General features: G+C 49.2%; 1 protein-coding gene across 4 annotated transcripts in view; it reads right to left on the reverse strand.

The window, feature by feature from the left end:
- Nucleotides 1-15,171, reverse strand: part of SEPTIN8 (septin 8) — a 43,893-nt gene continuing 28,722 nt past the window's right edge. The window contains exons 9-10 of one of the 4 annotated variants that reach the window (XM_086758546.1): nt 14,862-15,052; nt 1-943 (exon numbers count right to left, since the gene is read on the reverse strand). In XM_086758546.1, the coding sequence (XP_086614672.1) occupies nt 781-943; nt 14,862-15,052 (354 nt within the window). In that variant the 3' untranslated portion in view covers nt 1-780. Of the gene's footprint in view, nt 947-7,051; nt 8,066-10,879; nt 12,087-14,861; nt 15,053-15,171 lie in introns of those variants that run through there. The other 3 variants (XM_086758545.1, XM_086758547.1, XM_086758548.1) reach the window with 3 other exon arrangements.

Genomic DNA, 15,171 nt, shown 5'->3' on the forward strand with positions numbered 1-15,171 from the left:
TAATGCACAACTATACGCCATTTTTATTTTTTTAAATACACACTGCAAAAATATTTCTAACTATTTCCATTCTATTAATACTGTACATAGAAAGCTCTCAGAGTTTTGCTACATTTCACACATAGGTTTTTTTCTTAAACCATTTTCCTCTCCATCTCGCTAGTTATTCACCCTTGGTTTGGCAATGAGACTACCCCAGTCTGGCACTTAGTTCACATTGCTGTTACTAAACATTTGATAGAAACAATTAAACTTTGTCTTCAAGAAACGATCATGTGCTAGTAAGGCAAAAATCATGTGGTACGAACACATCCTGGATCCCTTTTTTAAGGTTATGTGCAAATATTAAGCCATCTTAGGCTGCTGATTGTGAAAACTGCCTCTCTTAGGTGCTTGTTTCCTCAGTAAATGCAGAGCGCAGTCATTATTATCGGTTTTATCATAGCTGCTGGCCTGAATTGAATCTCCTGGATAGCAATCTGGATAACATAGAAACCTCAGGAATTGTTAGGAAACACAGACTTTTTACATTCATCATAAGCTCAAAAACATAAAACAAAAAAAAAAAAAAAAAAAAGGGAGAGGGAACCCTTTAGGTTTCCTGATACGAGATGAAATTAGTCTGTACTTCTGGTTGATAACATAGGAAAACATACAAAGATCACTGACCTCTGCTTGTTGGGTTTTTAAATATATATATATATACACACACACTTTATCTTCTCTCCAGTTCCACGCCATGGTGGTGTCCAGCTGGCCCCCTCTACTACCTGGGCTGCCTCAGATGAATCCTTCCCGCCACGTTGCGCTCTTGACCAAACAGCTACAGCACTGTATGGCGTGCCACCAGCTATTGCAGTTTAAGGGTTCCACGCTGGCTTTGGTGATCATCACCTTGGAGCTGGAGAGGCTGACTCCTGACTGGTTTCCTGTTATTACTGATCTGCTAAAAAAAGCACAGGTAGGAATCAAAATGGCCTTTGGTCACACATCTTGAGGCCAGGACACCGGTAAATTAATGAAGCGCGTGTGTATTTACAACCAACCTTGTGCTCTAGCAGCCTCCTGGGAAGCGTGTGTCCACGTTCTGCCCCTGCTGCAGACCTCGCTAATGCTCCAAAAGGGGATACCACTGCCGTTAAGGGCCGGGACTGGGGAGAGGGCCTTCCCTTCGGCAGGGAAGGGAGGTTCCCCAGTTGCTTGGCCACAGCTAGCTCCCTGCCTCCTGAGCAAGGAGGGATTCTCCCCCAAAGAGAGTGTCTGAGAGCACCTAAAAACCTGCCCGCTGTTTCCCAGGCTCCCACTGGACACTGTGAGAACTTCTAAGTAGAGTTACATTGCTTTTAAAATACAATCAGTTTGGCTTCTAGTGATACACATTAAAGGCGAGCTGTGTTTTTTTCAAAAGCTCTTCTCCAGTTTTACGAAACACAAGCCTTTTAAGAGAGGCTAAACACTCAGGCTGCCAGCTTACCGTCAAGCCATTCTGTGGTCTTGAATTTGTCTGAAATAACCTAGCATCCTGCTGTCCCTCCTGACTTGTCGCCTCCCAAAAAGAGGCAGCGCTTGCCCAGCTTTTGTGCAGTAGTTCAGGAGCTCCTGGGCGTTTTGCATCAGGACCAAGCTGCACATCTGCATCGACTGAGGCATGCAGTACAGCCTGTCCCTGCCCTCCCCCTAATTACAGTGTTACAGGAGCCATGGCCAGAAAAGAATTTCTCACGAGCTTACAAAAGGTCTGCAATCTTTACAGGTTAACAGCACTGAATTCATCCACTGCAAAGAGCTCGTGGACCAAGAGCTGAAGCACTTGCAGCCGTCCAATGCTGTTTATATTTTCTATCCCATCACTCGAGCCATCCAGGGCTGTCCCAAGGCAAGGCTGCCCCGCCACCACCCTTCTGGACTGAACAGTTCCCATCAAGTGAGGTTGAGGGTGGCTGTAGGCCAGCCAGTTTCAGCACCTTTCACGCCCGCTACAGCCCAAATTCCTGATGACACCATGGAGACAGATGAATACTATGATGGATTCGGACACCTGTACAGTGAGGATGGGGGAGCGAGCGCTGGGAGGGGGAACGTGGGGGGCTCGTGCCCTCAGCTGAGGGCTGCAGAAGGCAGCTCCCTGTGTCCTCCCTTACGGCCGCCTGAGGGGGACTAGGGCAGAACTGCCACCTTGGAAGCAACTGCAGAACCAGCAGGTCCCAGCAAACACAACAGCCGACACAACAGCGCCAGAGTGCTGCTGTGCTTTTCAGAGGATAATGACAAAACGGTATTAGCTTGCTATTCTTTTAGGCCCTTCCTAAGCAGCTACCCCTCAGTTTTTAACATCATGTAAATACAGAAAGCTGGGGAGAGGAGGGACTTGGTCTCAATCCTACAGCTCAGGGATCAAGTGGGCAGAAGGCTACAAGCTGCACCAGAGAGAGCCAAATATCTCGGAGTTTATTTTTTAAATAGCTGTGATGAAGTGTGAGAGACTGAGCCCTTCATCCAGCTCACTTCATTGTTCCCTTCTTAGCGCTGATCTGAGTGCCCCATGGGAGAGCCAACGGGAGCTGCTTTCAAGGAAGGGGCAGCTCCCACTGCTGGCTCTGTAAGGGCCGTCCTCAGGGGGGACCGAGGTTTTTATTTCATGGTGAGGAGACTGAGAACAAACCCCTCCAGTTTTTCTGAAGGCCTTACCCTGGAATCCAGGAGTCTGAGGTCTGTGCTCCTTCCCAGTTAAGCCATTAAAGACCCAATCCCAGTACCTACGAGCTTTGGGAAATCACTCTTGTCCACAATCACCATTGCCTTGGGCCCTCACCAACCAGCACGTGCTGTTCAGGGTTTTTTTTAAATTATTATTTTTTCTTTCTTGCCAGACTGGACAATACAAAGTGCCTGTAATTAATTCCGTCCTCCCCCGCGTTATTTTTCACTAACTGCTGATCTCCACAGCAGAGCAGGTTTACAAGCTACAAAGGTCAGTTTAAACCTCTACTGCACTTTCAGAAACCAGCCTTACACATTCTTTTAAAATAAGTGTTTTCTTTGGGTGGTTTTTTTTTTGTTTTGTTCTTGTTTTGAAGCACAGGGCCAGTGGTTTCAGGTGATTTTTATCCTAGTGTGAAGGTGTAATCCAGCCAGTACTGTGTGATTAACCCACCACGCCTGCCAGTCCTGTCACAGGACAGGAAAGGGTTTCATACAGACCAGCACAGGCCAAGTGCTGAGCCGGTGTCTCACGTAATGACCAGGGGACACGGATGAGATGGGAGCAAGGAAACCCTTATGCTGCAGAACACCAGCACTCATTAGTGCAGGAAGAAAGTTTTTGGCCTGCCTTCCCTTGCTCATCATCTTACCTCGTAGGAGAGGAACTCCTGAGCGCCGAGCTGTGCGGGACGGGTGTCCTGAGCAGCTCTGCTAACAGGTCACGCTTTCTGGAGTATCGCATTGCCAGACCTGGCACGGAGGACAGAGCGAGCTGTGTGGCTGTGCAGGGAAAAAGCCATGCTTTTCTTTTTAAACCGCAGAGAAAGCGGTGCCTAAGCGTTCCAGAAATAAACGTTCAGTATCAGAGACTCAGTGCAGATGACATGTGTGAGCAGATGTGACAACCAGCGGTGAAACCGAAGGGGTCCCACGAGGCCAGTCACAGCTACCGCGCACTGGGAATGCCGTGCTGCGGGGGGGAGGATGCGGCAGGAGCGGGACTGGGCTCTGGTTTTAGGCCAGAGGAGATTTCCGAGGGCCAGGCCGTGGCCTGCGTGGGATATGTTGTTTATTCCTCCTGCCCACGTACCACAGGGAAGGCTTTCATTTCGTGGTAGAGCTCTTCCCTCTCCCCTGTGCAGCACCTTCCTTTTCTACCACAAGTTGTGAGTTGACTGCCTGACTTTTTGAAGGAGGCAAATTGTCTTTTGTAGTTTCCATTAAATAAAACACGAGCTTGGTCTGCGCCTTCTCAGCATCCTCCTTGAAGAGTCCAGCCAAAAGGCGATGCCCACACAGGTCCTTGCAGGACCTCCCACCCCTTTGCCCCATCTCAGGCATCTTCACCAGCTGCATTAACCAGGGGAAATGGCAGCAGGAAGACTCTGCATGCAGTAATTAATGTAACTTTACACCACAACCACCATACCTCACGTTTCTTCCCCCAGCTTTGAGCCTATGCACGTAGTTTCTTGCCCGTAAGCCGGATGACACATTAAAAACCATGAACACAGCTGCTTGTCAAAACCTCTGCACGTGGAGATGACCAATGTTCCAAAGTATTCGTTAACAGGGTTACTGGGACAGGAACAGTGAATCTGGAGCCTGCCTGCTCTCCCAGGACACGCTGCCGCACTCTGGCAGCACAGGTCCCGTCTGCACACCGATTCCAGTGCTGGAGTTACCATAAAGAACCGTTTGTGGCTCGGCCTCAGCAGGGCAGAAGTGCCGCTTACCTCTGCGCTCCAGAGCTCCCTGCCCTGCAGAACAAGCTGCGAACTACAGCAAGAAGCTGCTGTCGCAGCAGAACCATTCTGGTAATGGAAAGAGCATTTCTGAGAGCGAGAGCTGCGCAAATTCCCTTCTTGCTGGCAGAGCGGAGTCAGGCTGGCAATATCCTTCCTCTCGCTGCCTGGACGAGCACTAACATGACCCACACACCGCACATCCAGGTGCCAGCAGCAACAGAACGATCGCTTTGCCCAGCTGAGTTTCAGAGATGACTCTCTCACCTCCCTGCCCACTTGTTTGGATTGTGCGCAGCCTGCACGCTACAGACACAAGTTTATTTCACCTGCAGCTAAACTCACCACTGTGGACCCTGTAACCGTTGTGCTACGCACCCGTTACTGGCGAGAACGTGCCAGATGCAGGCGGCACAGCGCGTGCTGACACAGATCTGACGTGTTTAGGGCTAGTTTTGTGAGGACTGCTCTTTGGGGGGATATTCAGCCATTGTAAAACTCCAGAGAATGTTCACAGAGCATTTTCAGAGAGCCCTCCCAGTGCCTCGCCCTGACCTGCTAAGGCAGGCTGCCCCCTCCTCTCTCTGGGCAGGAGCAGAGCGCAGCACAGCTCCCGGTCCCGGGGAGAGAATGAGGGTGGGTTTGTGTCAGCAACAGCCAGATCCCTTCCCCTGCGGAGTCTCGGCCCAGGTGAGGCAAACCCAGACTGCTTTTGCTGCTGCCTTACTTCAGGCCAGGTTTCCAGATGCCTGAAGCCAACACCACCTTGTAAACACAGCTGCACTTATGTCTGGAATCCCCTACGGCTAGCACCCACGGGAACTCTTCTGTCCTTCAAGGAGTTTCCTGGCAGACACTGCTGCTGCACACAGATGCTCAGGTTCTGAATCAGAACCAAAACACAAACCAAACGTTAAATCACCTACAGAAACAGTGAAACAGTTCCCACTCACCCCCAGCCGCTGCCACATCTCCCGGTCACAAACCACCACCGCAAGGACACGTCTCACAGCTTGAGCAAGTCACCCAGGAGCCATGACGGGTCGGCACGACGCTGCCGTACCACGGACCAGCGTTCACCAGAGCGTTTCAGATAACACACCTGACTTGGTATCACTACTTACGGCGGGCGTGCGATGGCCTAGGAGAGCCCATTTACACAGCTGCACAAATAAAGAAACTTCTGTGCTCAGAGAATTGATCGAGACACAAGCAAGCTGCAGGGGGAAGAGCAGTACAACAGTTGTTTGACCATACTACAGGTTTCTGACAAAATGTGCTGGCAAGTCAAAGAAACACACAGAGGCAATTCACAGCAACCAGCGCCGGGATCACAGATCTGTCAGAGCACCCAGCAGGCGACCTCGAGACATCGCCGACACCAAGTGCCTCCAGACATGTGTAAAGCCTTTGTAGCTCATTTGAGGGATTGCCTCTGTGTGGTTTTTTTTAATTTGCTAATTGGCTTTAGTGTTTTAAATTCAATTTGAAGAGTACTTACAGTTTAATTCTTTTAAGAATGCAGAAAAGTGCACTGCCATCAAGTGCTGCATTAACTCCTGGCAGGTCTCAGCAGCTCCCTCTCTTCTTCCTCAGCATGCAACTTGAATCCCACTGGTGACCAACCTATGGTCACGGCACACAGAACTTAAAATCTTCTGAGCAATTTGGAAAAAAAGACAAGAAGCTTTTTATTCCCAGTTCACCTGTCCAGGTGGGAATCTAACTCAACAACAGCTCCAAACCAGATTAAAGCTTTGCCAAAGGAGTTGGACTGGTTTGCCTCAAAAGAGAGCACAGACAAGTTTAAAACAGCCACCAAAGAAGCAGCAAAGGGGGTTTCATGGCTCAGCTCAGCCTGATGGCAACCCACTGCATCAGGTTGCTCCTGTTCGGTGCAGGGGACAACTGAGATGAGGACAGAGCCATCAGGAGTGGATCCCAGCTCTGAATCCAGGGCCCCCGACAGTCAGACAGCGTGGCCGCACGGCTGCTCCTCGCCTGGTCCCACTCCCACTGCGGTGCTTCGCCCCTGCCTGCCATAGCAGCGGAGACAGGCAGGGACAAGCGTGCTCGTCACAGGGTTTAGTCCCTGCTGCCTGCAGGTGGCAGGGGTCTCCAGAACCTCCCCGTGTGCCCAGTTTGGTTATTTTAGCCACATACCTGTCACTCGCTGAGATTTATTTCCAAGTCCTAATTTATGCCAGGGGCATCCAGAGGTTTCGGTGACCGTCACATACGGCATACCCCGCCAGCGCCTCTACGCCATCCTCCCCTCAACAAACTCTGGGGTGGCGATGGAGACCTGGGGGGAGCCTCCTGCCACACCTCCCGCTGTTCACAGCCCGATCTCGTCCCGCTCAGCCAGCGCAGGGCAGGGGCTACGGGGCAGGCAGCGGCTCCAAGAGGGGCAGGGAGGCTGCTGGCAGCAGCGGCCCCAGACATACCAGGGTGCGCAGGGGACATCACGTTAAACACAGATACACAGGGCAAGGGAGCTAACAGAGGGAAACTGGAATAACAGCGAGGGCTGTGAATTCTGACACAGCACTTCATTGTTCCAGTGAGCACAACTAGCATACAAAAGGTGTTTTTAACAGATGTTTGTTAAACAAGTCAGTTTTGTTTTTATTAAACCCAACTTTGGTACAAGCAGGTAATCACTGAGATTCATTTACATGGTTGTTTTAAAACAAAGATCAACAGGGGCCTCTCCCTGTTCCTGTGTGAACTTAGACTCGGGCACAGACACCACACTTTTTTTTTTTTCTTTTTTTTTAAACAAGTATTGTATAAGGGGAAATCAGTCTGTTACAAACAGAACTCACAACCAGGAACACCGAGTCTCCAGCTTTAAATCGCTTCCTCTCCGTAAACATAAAACATTTTGTTGTCCTCTAAAACGGTTCCTTTCCCACCCACCCATCCCAGTAGGGCTGGCCAGGCAGGGTTACCCGTCCCCGAGGCAGCGAGTGGGGAGGCGGGCAGGGGGCTCAGGGAAGGGGTTACGTTGTGAGGCACGCGTGTGAGGCCCTAGGAAAACCAAATGACGGTGGGGGACTTTGGTTATAAAACCCGTAAGTCTACAGAAGAAAGCCACACAGAAGAGTTACTGCTCAGAAACACGAGAATCTGGCTGAAAGGTTGTTAGGAGGTGCTGCAGTTCCACCCAAAGCCGGACCGAGGAGGGGACACAGGCTCACCCTGACACAGCGGCAGCTCACGCAGCACGCCCGGAGCTCCCCTGGCACTAACCCAGCTCTGTCCCTCATCCCTCGGGTCCGGCCAGGGTTCACCGCTTTGTGCGGGCTCTCGCCCAGATATTAGCGCTTTGGTTTTAGTGCAAGCCGTGCAGCAGCCTTAATTAGCAATTTATCTTTTGGTAAGTATCTTAGATTTCAACTTTATCAAGAAACCTGATGGAGCAAGCTTTTCCCAATCAAGCGATACGGTGCATCTTAGTCCTTGCTACAGAATCTCTTCTGTCAATATACTGCAAGCTTACAGGTGAAAGCACCAATTAATTTCTTCTGCATGAGATGTTTTGGCCTTAATAAATCTTCTAATTAACATGTCTTCCTGATGTTACGGAGCATGCACTGGGAAGACTAAAAAAGCTACAGAAAGAACAAAAGAGAATCAGTATTTAAGTTGCAGTTCTTTACATTAACTAAAGACAGCATGTAATGTGAGAGTACAAATCTAACATACGCTGCCTGATAGCGTGCGGGGCTGGGTACGGACACTTGAATTTAAACCATCGCAACTTGGAGAAGCTCTCACGGCTGCCAAGATCGTGTGGGGAACAGGTAATCAGAGGACTGATTTAAAATTTTAATGAGAGACGGCTGACAGGGAACACCAGGGAAGTCACATGCTATGGAGATGTGGGATGGGGAGAGGTGCGGAGCCATCTCCAGCCCGGCCAGGGCCGCCGGTGCCACTGACCAGCACGGGCAGAGCCTGTGCACATTTCTAAAAAGATTTCAGAAGCAGCCAGGATCACCGACTGGGTTTTGTTCTTGACACTCTGGCTACAGAAAAGTCTCCCATCAGAGGCACCACTTCAGCAAACACCGTGCATCAGCCGAACTCCACTTGCTGGTTTTGCCTTAAGCGCAGCGCTGATCTCAGTCCAATACCAGATAAAGCCCAGAGGCACCCTGAGTTAATCGCGCCTCACGTCACACGCAGCAACGGCCCACAGAACAACCACCAAGAATGAGCCTTCGGGTAAAGCCTCAGCAGCAGCGCGCTCTGAGAAAAGAGCCCCAAACTAAAGCTTTTTTTGGCCTGGATCTAAAGCGTATGACGTGCTTCTCCAGAAAAAGCAGACAGCATTAGGAAACTGTCACCCTCCATCTCTGCTCCCTTTTTATCCTACCCCTAAATCGCCAATTCGGGCATCATTGCCTCAGCGGAACTGCTGGCAAACCTACCTGCTCCGTCACCAGATCTCGCAGAGGAGGAGGACAAACAAGCTTCACGGCAACTTTTGCCCAAACAGGGATGGCATTTGAATTAATATCTTAGAATTTCTCCCCAGATTACAGACAAGGTGCTTTTCAGCATATTGTGTGATTAGCTAATTGTTAATTAATTAGCTAATTTTATTTCTGAATGCTCCCAATAGTCACAAGACACCCTGTGACCAGGAAGCTTTCAACCATTACACATTATTATTTCAACAGAGACCCACTAGATAACACAGAAAATCAACTGTAAATAAATGACACCACAAAAACTCAAAATACATGTGAGATTTAATAAAATAAAGAGTACAAAGCGAGTGGAAGGAACTGAAAGTAAAAAAAAAAAACCCAAACAAACCACACTCCAGGACATTCAGCACGACAAAGCGAACGGCTGCCGCAGTCCAGCACGGGCAGGTCCCCACGGCCTCCCCAGTGCCCCCGGCCCACCGCCCGTCACCTCCCCGGGGCACCCACCGCAGCCGGACGGGAAGCCTGCAGAGCCGAGCGCCCCGCAAAACACAGTTTAAATTAGAAAGCAGACAACATACACGATGGTAAATGTTTAAATGATAAAAAACCAGATAGTTTTTCCCATTAATACCAACCTTTGACAGATAAATGTGTAAAACAGACGGAAGGGGTGTAACTGAACAGCCCCAGCCATTCCTGAAGGGTTTCCTTTCACTTCTTCTAGCCTACAAGATGTAAATCTTCGGACTGGAGTGAGAGTAGCATCACCATGTGTTTGTAACTTGTTAAATAAAAGTGACACAGAACTACCCTATACACCACATACTTATACCTTGTCTCAGCCAAAAGGAAAAACCAAGTACAAGAGGAAAAAAAAAAATTACGGAGTCCTATTGGGGAGATTGTGATGTCGAGTGCATTTACGAACAACTACGAGGCAAAGGTAGGTCTGTCAGCACACAAAGTCAACGTGTATATAATCATCATCATCAAACTATTGTTACATACATTCTGAACGTCTTCATCAGAAAAAGCTGGAAATTTCTCCACAATGCCCATGGATTTGATGGTTTTTACTCTTTCATTGTTATCGTCACTATCCTTAACTGCCTGTTATTCTAGGAAAAAGCACTGATCTCTGGTGAGCCAGGGCAGGCAGAAACCACTTGCACAGATCTGGCTGGCTCCAGCAGGAGATCGGGAAAAACTACGGAGCAACGGCAAGGCAGCTGTTTGCGCTCCCGGCACCACCAGCTACTGTTGTATCCCAGCCTTCATAGCATTGGTCTTGAGAGGCAAAACAATGACCCAAATACTGCTGCGGACTCTTGCGATTAGCGCACCGCAGTTTCATTAACAAAAAAATCAAAATCCTGCCCCTAACGCCACACGCCCGGACTGTCAGCGGCGAGCTGGAGCTCTTGGCTTGCACGTAACGCTAGGCTGGGTTCCTCGCGTGTTTCTCTGAGAAAAACGCACAAACCCTCCTAACATCTGACAGTTACTCTAAAACACACCTGACCTGGAGGCACAGCCTCAAAAATCAAGCGTTCAGCTTTCAGCAGGCTCCTAACAAGTGTGCATGATTTTTAGTCCGAAAAACAGCCTGTTCCAAAAGGTACTGTGGGATTTTCAGGAGGTTCGTTCATACAAGCACTAAGTAACGCCGATGTGAATTTCTATACATCCATGTAAAAATCCAACATCCATATGAAAATAGTTTAACCCCTGAGCATGTATTTAGGGGGGAAAAAGCTGCTTTAATGGGCTGTGTGAGTTAACGAGCCTCATTTTACAATCCAGCAAGATGCCACCCTCCAACAGATCTGCAACGGCTCAGGTGCACGGCTCTGCACCTCCAGCTGAAGTTCAATAAGGGATTTGCTGGCATCTTAGCTGAAAGACAAGTCTTTAAGGAAAAAAAAAAAAATAACCAGAGAAATCCTGTAACATTAATAACTAAATAAAAACACACGTACTCACAACTAACACTTAGCCAGCCAGTGTTTTTACAAACTCTAAAGACACTACGTGGGGTTAACAGAAAATATTTGCTTTCTTTTCGCCTGCTATCTGATGGATGGATAGAACTGGGTACAAATATTTTTCCATGACAACATAGCTAGTAAGCCTCTATTCAGTCATCAGTCTGCCTTATCACAAAACTTTTTGAATGGAAAAAAATAACATTGATCCTAATTATTCCTCTAAGCTGGGCTGCCCAGGAAAACAAGGCTGGGATTTCTCGGCATGAGGAAGCACCTTCTGAGAGCTACAGAGCCTATCAGTATAAATACAGCGCGCAGCTCGAGGTCAGGGATTCTCCTTATGAGGCACATCGTAAGTTTAAGGTTAAAGCGTAAAAGTAAAGATGACTGCTTAAATAGTTTTTCCACAACTGTAAAATACATCGGTAAATGACAAGTGAAGAGTTACACAAATCCTGTAGCTCCACATTACACAAACTCCTATGAGAAATCTTTCTATATAAAATGTTTACTTTAGCAGTAAAGAAAATTCAAAACATTGTCCCGTGAGTTTTATTAACCTCTCTCTTTATATATATATTTATATATATTATAAACGATGTAGAAAGTGTTTAGAGTAATTCAGGATTAAGATACATAATTACTGAGATCAGTTACTCTGACTGACTCCCAGGGCAGAAAGTCTAAGCACTGTGTTTTTCTACTCGCTCTAAAAACTTACTCAAACTGAGAATTTTGTTAGAAAAATAAACATTTCAGCATTCTTCATACCACTCCTCACATGTGTGCACGTACAGGGGAAGGCAGGTGAGCCTCAAGCAGTCACCTTAGCCAATTAAAAAAAAAAAAAAATCTAGAAAGCAAGTACTCAGCTGGTGGGTAAGATGAGTTCAGACAAACGGTTACGGTCACTTTATACACAGCTGCTCAATCACCGGGTTTAGAACAAAACATCTCACTTTAGGGATTAGTTAACTCTGTTTAACAGAATGCACGCGGTAAGGTTACTTCCTTAAACCTCCCGATAAATCCTGCACGGATAACAGCGAGTCGTTACGCTGCAACCACCGGAGATGCTCGCGTTCTCTTTCACTTTGGTCCACTCACACAATGTTATGAGAAGGGTCACGGGGTGGGAAACTCAAGCAACTTAACACATGAAAGCACCAAGTCCACTCTTGGCCTGAAAGTCTGTGTGTGATTAACTGAAAGAAACAAAACAAAAAAAAAGCGTGAATTAAAGTTACGAAAACTAAACAAAAGCAAAATGTAGCAAAATATGTTAAACAAAAGAGGAAGAGAAGGGCAAACGCTGCTCAGGCATCTGCAGACTCCCAGACGAGAGCACCCTCCGGCACGCCGAGCCCCACGCCGGAGCACGACCCGCTCGGCGGCTGCGAGCGCCAAAGAATCTCAGTACAAACACTTCCATTTCCCCTCGACGCCTGCAATTCTTCCATCTCCATTTCTTACTCATTAAACCTACCGAAAACGCTGTGCTGAAACAGGAGACGACAAAAGGTTCAACAAGCTCTCCTAAAAACTGAAACAAGAAAAAACAGCCCCTCCCCACGCAGCGCTGAGCCGCCGCCATCCTCCGGGTCCCGCTCCCCTCGTGCCGCCCCGGCTGGGCGCCCACCTGTGCAAGCAGCGTGCAGAGCCCCCGCCAACACCACCAGCGCCTTGCCCCCGAGCTCCCGGCACAGCCTGAACCCAGCGCTCTGCCCGGGGAGCACGCTGCCTGCCACCAGCTCCCTAAATCCCAACCGCCTTCCAGCCCGGCTTGGCTGGAAGATCTCTGTAAGAAAGCCGGCAGAGACGTTCCTGCTGCTTGCTTAGGAATACGCGGATCCTCTTAATGCCCGTGCGGTTTGTGCGGTCAGCATCAAACCTGGGATGCGGCAGCGGGATGGGTTAGGGCTGTGCGCTCTGACACAAGGGTTTCACAGAACCCCCGGCTCCTTTTGATACCTCCCTGATGAAGAGGGGGTCTGGAAAGGCAGGTCACTGGCAAGGCCAAGGGGAGGCCCCTTCCTTTGAATTTTTTATTATAAATTTCATTATCCTGCCTGAGCAGAAGCCCCTAAGTAACACATTCTGAACTAGCTCACAGGTTTGAAAAAAAACAAAACAAACAACAAAACAAAACAAAAAAAAACACACAAAAAAAAAAAACCCAAAGCAAACCACCCAACCAAAAACCAAACCCCAATCCAAAACCACTTCCTCTCTCCAATTTATTAATTTCATTCCTGGGCATGGTGCACCTCCTCTAGCCATGCTCCAGAGCTGAAGAGAGCCCCCCCAGCCCACCCCAGCACTGCACGGGGGTCCCCACCAAGCAGACCACCCACTGTGGGTGCCCTCAGTCATTCGGATGCCGCCCAAGCTGCCTTCTCCCAGCCCTGCTTCTGACCGTGGCCGGTTTCTAATCACTGCTCAGAAGAGGAAGGGTGTCTGGACTCACATCTGCAGGTGGGCTCAAACCAGCAAAGCGCAGGAAACCCACTTCTATCGCAGACAGACCGAGCGGAGGGGAAGCTGGTTTCCGCCTGGCTGGCACACGCGGTTCATCACCGCCGGAGCATCCCAGCGAGCGGCATCACTCGTGCAAGTTAACAGCGTGCGGCTCGGCGTGCTGACCTTCCTCAAAGCAGAGCCGGTACTCAGCCCCTAATCCATCAGCTGGGTTAAGCCCTGTTTTCAGCAGAATATTTTACAAACAGTTGTGGACTCTGTGACACGCCCACAGCATGCTGAGAGGTCTGCAGAAGGGAGCGCTCTGGTTTGGTTTTAGCACCAACACGTTTACATTCCAAGGAGATGTGTTAAATAATACGCACTGTTACCTGCCACAGGAAGAAACAAATTACTAGTGTGTCAGCACGCAGAACGAGCTCCTGTAGCACTGCATTTCACAGCAGAGGAGAGACAGAGCACACGATCTCATCAGCAACATAGCGCTGAATGTTGTGCTGTCAAGAGCAAACTTGGGTGTTGCTACTCTCAGTGTTTTGGTTTTTTGTTGTTGTTGTTGGTTTTTTTCCTTTTTTTCATCGTTAAAAGGCTCAGAAACCATTGCCATTATCCTGCTCTGAGCTTGACAGAATGCAGTTCTGACACTTAAGCTCCTTCACACAAGGGGAAGTAACAAAAAATGGTGGAATAACAGAATTACCAGCATGCATCATGGCACGCTCCTCATTTTGCTCCCTTGAGCTTGAATGGAAGCAGCATCACCCCTCCTCCTTTAATTCTTAAACCTGTTTGCCCCATTCTTGCTCTGTGATTACACAGGCAGGCAGCTGGAAGAGCATTATTTACATGCCCTGGCTCCACACTCTTGCTGGCTTCAGCAATGTCAATTAACTTGCAGCAAGGGAAGATAAGAATTCTGCCTTTAGGGGAAAAGAGCTTGCTTGTAAGCAGAACTGTGTCTGGGAGCCACGTGAAACACGGAGCCCGAATGAATTTCCAATGCATCTTCACTCTAAGCTGCTGTTTCCTCCTTTACAGCTCTGCCTCTAAAAACGAAGTAGGAGCGCTCTCCGACGAGGGCCCCAAGCCCACAGACCACAGGGAGGTAGAGCGTGACAGGGGACCACAGCTGTAAGACATTACAGCCGTGTCACAGTTGTCCTCGCTCCTCTCCGCTGGGGAGGAGATGCCGTTCATTTCTGGTCACCTTCCCGAGCAGACGGCGTGCACAATTACCTGGGCTGGCTGTCACAGAGGCGAGGGCAAACCCTGCGGGACTCAGCCCCCCAGGCTGTGAATCCCTCCCATCTGCAGGCACCAGTTTCCCCAGGACAGTGCCCGGGCACAGGTGAACCCTGTCTCTCCCCTGCTATAAGCAAAGAAATTTGGATTCCAAAATCCTCTTTGCCGTTTGCTGTCTGAGCAATCGACCCCGCATTAACGTGTCTGAGCAAATGCCCAGCTTTGCAGCGGTAGAGGACAACTCAAGTTCAGTCACTTACTTTTTCTTGTCTTTGTCCTTCTTCAGCGGCTGCTGTGAGGTAGCCTGCAAGGATTGGGACTGCAAGGTTTCCACCGCTACTTTCCGCCTGTTGAAGGCGTTCATCTCTTCCTCCAGCTCCCTCCTCTTCTCCTCCACCTTCCTTTTCTCCTCCTGGTGTATCCTTTTTAAGTGCTCAAACTTCTCATGCAGCTGGTAGGAGACAGACGCTTCTGAGCATTGCATCCAGCACGACCTGCGCTCCTCCCACTCGCGCAGTCCCCATCCCACACGAAGCCCCACCGCCCCACGGAGACCGACCAGCTGGTGGT

Source organism: Chlamydotis macqueenii, chromosome 14 (genome assembly GCF_036417535.1).
Source record: "Chlamydotis macqueenii isolate bChlMac1 chromosome 14, bChlMac1.mat, whole genome shotgun sequence".
NCBI lineage: Eukaryota > Metazoa > Chordata > Aves > Otidiformes > Otididae > Chlamydotis > Chlamydotis macqueenii.